General features: G+C 27.5%; 1 protein-coding gene across 1 annotated transcript; it reads left to right on the top strand.

Annotated features, from left to right (window-relative positions):
• Nucleotides 1–1,099: 1,099 nt before the first annotated feature.
• On the top strand, nt 1,100–4,374 carry LOC105834865 (breast cancer metastasis-suppressor 1-like protein). The gene is made up of 3 exons (XM_012677671.3): nt 1,100–1,231; nt 2,156–2,378; nt 2,688–4,374. Exons 2-3 carry the CDS (start codon nt 2,161–2,163, stop codon nt 3,160–3,162), a joined length of 693 nt encoding a protein of 230 aa, XP_012533125.1. The 5' UTR covers nt 1,100–1,231; nt 2,156–2,160; the 3' UTR covers nt 3,163–4,374.
• Nucleotides 4,375–5,323: the final 949 nt, after the last annotated feature.

Below are 5,323 nucleotides of genomic sequence, written 5' to 3' on the forward strand. Positions count from 1 at the left end.
TCCCAATTTTTCCAGTGAAATAATTTTAAACTATATTTAAGCGTTAATTTTTTATATTTTAATCTTTTCAAATTATCTCACGATTACTATATGTTGTTTGTACAACCAGTATATTTTACTATTTTTAACACTGCAAAAAAAGAAAGTTTATTTTTGTGAAAAGAAAGAAAATACTGTGTCATTATCTGAAATTCTTTATTATCATTACAATTAAATTGTAATACTTAAATTTATTTCTGCCAATATAAACTAATTTTCTTAATTTATTTTTTATTTGTTTCTAATTGTAAGATTTAGAAAAAGACAAAAAGTAAGTTAAACCGAAATTAAAATTAATTTATTTGACAGAAATGGATATAAAAGTGGCTTTAAATTTCTAATTAATAGTATATCATAATTGATTATAATTTAATGGATTTATACAGCCAAAATTTTTAAGTACAGAATTTATATTTCAATTTCAAAAACTTTGTATAAATTAAATAAAAATTATTAGGTAATAATGTTTTATATCTAATTATAAATGCCTATTTTTTAATTACAATTATTAAACATTTTGTTTTTCTTAAAATACTGCCTGAAAATTGAAGACCGATTATTAATTTAATCATTATTAAATTAATTGGTGCTTGGTCAATCTTCTTATTATCAGAAGATAAATTAGAAAAGATATCAGTCCTTCCTTAAAAATTATCCTTTTCCATTTTGAATAAATTTTGTGCAAGTTACGTCATCTATACCATGAAACTTAGAACTACATAGCCATGTCATCAAGTTTTCTCTGTAGGTAATACGTGTGAATGAAAATATTTGTTCAATAATGTTCAATTATTAAATATCATTAGTTTTTTGAATGCAAAAAATATAATTAAATGATTTTAAAAAACAGCTGCAAACATTCGTATGAGCTTAGTCGAAAATTAATGATTTCATATACCACTTCCTTAATTATTATACATAATTGAAAAAATTTCATGTGAGTTAATTAAAATTACTATATGTGAGTTAAATAAAAATTTTTTAAATATATAATTGACAGATATATTGGCTAAACTGATTGCAAAATTTTGAATTAACCTAATGTTTTTTTTTATGCAGTTGGTATGAGCGTTTTTGTGCTCCGGCTTCGACAACACTGGTTGTCAAGCGTCGTGCGTGCATCAATCGCGGTGTATCAATCAACAGTGATAGTGTACAACAGTGTATCAACGAAGTGTCAAACCATCACACAGTAAGTATATCGACGATGTAAGAAAGCGAGAATTTTTTCAGATTCATCCAATTCAGATTTTAGATCTTTGCTATATTCTTTGAAAACCTAAAGTTCTCTCACTCAGCTGTATCAAAGTGATACTTAACCTCTTGTGTAATTGGGCGCGAATAATTTCATTGTACGTAACCATTTGGTAACGTCTCGCATTTCTATTATTTGTGCAAGCTGTTACTTCCTACAAGAACCGGAGGTCCAAAATCGTGTTTTCGATCGTGGTATTCTGATTACATCAATGTAAACTTGCTCCTGCATAGGTTATGTTGTGAACACACACTCCACCACACACACACACACACACACACACACATACACTATATCTTTTCTTTATTACTCGTCTGTTAATTATTTATTTAAAATTTATTTTTTAATAAAAACTTTTTTTTAATATACAAAAGAAAATTAAAAAATTCGAAATTGTTGATTGATGGATTTGAAAAGTGTCTTGTGGAAAATTGTCAGCAGAAATAATCACTCAAATATAATTTCCCTTCTTTCTTTTGTACGTTAAACAAGATTCATAAAATCGAAATTGTCGCTATTTTTTTGTAAAAGCAAATAACGAAGCATGAAAAGCAACATTAAGGTTAAGAAATCTGCTTTATCAACCGGGAAGTCAGCTTGGACTCCACTTTGTGTGAAAAAAATGTGATCAACTTTTGCGCGGGAAATCAGCTATAAAAAATTTAACAGAAAATAATTTGTACATATTAAATTTAATAATAGTAATGTAGAAGATTATTTATATATATTTAGAAGTCTGGATTTTTCCCTAAGTTTTTCTAAACATTTACTTTTTAAATATTTCTTTAAAATATATTTTTCATTTTAAAGGAAAAAATTATAACTAGAAAAATACGCGTTAAACGGCAAATTTTTTTGTAGGATAAATGCCAAGTGTCAAGGATGAATCAGAGGGTGAAGGAGAAGAGATGTCTCATGACAGTAATGAAAGTAACCAAAGTTCTGCGTCATGCGACAGCAGTCCAGAACATACTGACAGTGATGACTCGTCAGAGATGGATGAAGACGAATGTGAGAGGAGACGCAATGAATGCATGGAAAATCTACTAGATTTGGAAAGACAATTTACTTTACTCAAGGAACAGTAAGTATTTAGTTTTTTAATATAATGTAATTTTCTGCACAAATATATCTTGAAGTTTGCCTATACAATATATTTAATATATTAATGAAAATACTGACAATCACAAATTTCTTTATTTCAATTTATATAAATTACACATGGTGTTAATTATTAATTTTATTAACTGTACTAGAAATTAATCAATATACATAGCAGTTTATTTTAATGGTGAAAGTAATGGTGGTAAAATTTATTGATGATTGGTGATATAATATGGGATTTAAAAAATACAATATAAACATGCGCTTTAACAATTGTCATTTATTTTAGATTATACCGAGAACGAATCACACAAGTGGACACAAAGCTTGGTGAAGTTCGCGTTGGAAAATCCGAAGAATACCTAATACCACTAGAGCGACTAAAGGAAAACATGAAAACGAAAACGGAAGTGGCTGGAATATTGAAGCACTATAGACTACAAAATATTCAGAATAAATTTATGGCAGAAGAACTGGCTGCCCTCCAAAATTTGGAAAGTGAAAAAAGCTTGGTCTGGGACTGCATCCATAACGATTTGCAGGAGAAGATTCGCCGTTTGGAGGAAGATAGGAATAACGTAGACATACACGCGGACTTGTGGCTTAATACAACTGGCAGAAGACGCAGGAACCATTCGGAGAGAAGACGAGCGGTTTCCGTCGCAGGTCCTTACATCGTTTACATGCTCAATGACGCGGACATATTAGAAGACTGGGCGTTAATAAAAAAGAGTCTAGGTAGCCGAAAAGCAGAAATAATATAAACTATATTTTAAGTGTAATGAAGAACTGTTATAAATATCTTTTTCACATTACACAATCATCTTTGAGTAAGGAAGTAAGTTGATGAGTAAGGAATTTCGTCCAACCAAAAATGGTTTAAAATTAGACAAGCAACTGGCATCCATTGAGTATCTGATATCCGTACAGTGTGCCTTGATAAAAATAAGGTTAATTATTTACCAGTTAAATAATTACCAAATTAAAATATCATTCGCCAAGAGACGTACTTCTACGGTACACTAGTGCAGGAAAATAACGTACACGACTGTATTACGAGAAAAACCAAATTTATAATTTGTGAAAAAGAACAGGTATTTGATATTTATTGTCTATTGTCTAACCTAAGTTTGAATTAATAAGAATATCTACATCATGAGCCAAATGACAATTATGTTGATCATGTCAAAAATAATTGGTTTTTATTTTCGATAGATGTAATATATTATTTTCTTGTTTATTGTCTTTTGTTTCCCTGCAATATTATTATTAAGTCTTTTATACTATTTTGCTTTCATTTTCCTAACATCACGAAGAAAAAACAAAAACTCTGTGTAGAAGATAAATTTTTTTTACATTCTTCTACATCTAAATATTTACCTGTGTTTCTCTCTCTCTCTCTCTCTCTCTCTCTCTCTCTCTCTCTCTCTCTCTCTCTCTCTCTCTCTCTCTCTTTCTCTCTCCTTCGCTTCCCTCTTCCCCTTGTCATCTTCCTAATGAAATACTAAATTGAACTACTATTCAACAATTTTCAAATCGCAACTATTGAAAGATAATGGATTCTGACAATTTTCTTCTCGCATGATCTAGTCGAAAACAGAAAACACGTTAATTTAATATTCTCGAAATACTATTCGAAATGAGCAATCTTGATATGTAATCGAAAATTTATTATTATCAAAATGTATTATATTAGTACACCATTAGAATGTTATATAGAGATTTCATTTAAGCGTACTTCCATTTATTCGAAGGCGAATGTAAAGAAGAGTAATAAAATATAAATATATTTTATTATTATACTGTTTAAATATATCTTATATTTTAATTTACATGACAAAATATTATGTAGTCCGTCAAATTTTTGTGTGACATTCTAATCATTAATGTGACACTATGACTGACAATGAGAAAAAGAATCGTGAGGAAAAGAACTCTGTATTATAAATAAAGTGAGTTTTAATTTTTTTACAGTATACCTAGCAAATTAAATATTAACATCGTTCCAACATCAGCTGTTTTAATTATTATAATACAAAAATTGATTAAATCTTAGGAATTAGTCATGTAATTACGTGAAAAATTTTATGATCTCCTAAATTGGGATCCTTTTGCTAGAATTGCAACAAAACTCGAATAACTTTATTGTTCTATAATTTATTTAAAATTTATTTAAAATTTAAATGATACATTGATCTACTTGTTAAAATGTTTTTAATATGCCTTTGAAATTCAATGATATTTTATTGTTTCCATCCAACTTAATAAAACGTATCTAAAATTCGACATTTGAATCTGCATATGTATGTAGATACGATTAATTCGCGCACACACAGAAAAATATTATAAAAACCATTACTTTTTTTTCTTTTACCAAGCAACTGTTATCTTTAACCTCCCAAGAATTTTTTCTTAAAATATACTCTTTACAAATTTAGAAAAAAGTTTATTTTAAAAAATTCATATTATTTTGAAGAATATAGAATTGAAGAGAAATCAAAATGATAAGAAAATCGTATTTTTATTTCAATTTAATATTTTTGATTAAAGTGTACAAAATTACTAGAATTTAGAATGTTTTGAATCAACTTGATACTTATGATGAACTTTATAAAATATTAAAATTTTGAAATAAATAATATTCACTTAATTTAAGTAATATTTTACTTAATTTAAATACATATTTTTTGTATCTGTACATAGAGAAGTTTATTTTAAATAAATATTATCTACTTGTTTCAAGTTAATTAATAAATAACAAGTGTATTTTACGATTATTCTCAAGAAAATATTCTTTGCAGTGATAAAATTATTAAATACTTAGAAGAAAATAACTAAAAATTCAATAATCGTTTTTCTTAGCACGAGAATAACATTTTTCTGTGCATTAAGAAGAAAGAAGAAATTAATAGGGAGAAGGGAGGA

The sequence above is a fragment of the Monomorium pharaonis genome, chromosome 2, assembly GCF_013373865.1.
Source record: "Monomorium pharaonis isolate MP-MQ-018 chromosome 2, ASM1337386v2, whole genome shotgun sequence".
Lineage (NCBI taxonomy): Eukaryota > Metazoa > Arthropoda > Insecta > Hymenoptera > Formicidae > Monomorium > Monomorium pharaonis.

Excerpts from the sequence above, each read along its gene's own strand:
- LOC105834865 (XM_012677671.3), top strand. The coding sequence starts at position 2,161 with ATGCCAAGTGTCAAGGATGAATCAGAGGGTGAAGGAGAAGAGATGTCT. Across the intron at positions 2,379-2,687 it reads TTTACTTTACTCAAGGAACA|ATTATACCGAGAACGAATCA; the intron begins GTAAGTATTTAG and ends CATTTATTTTAG.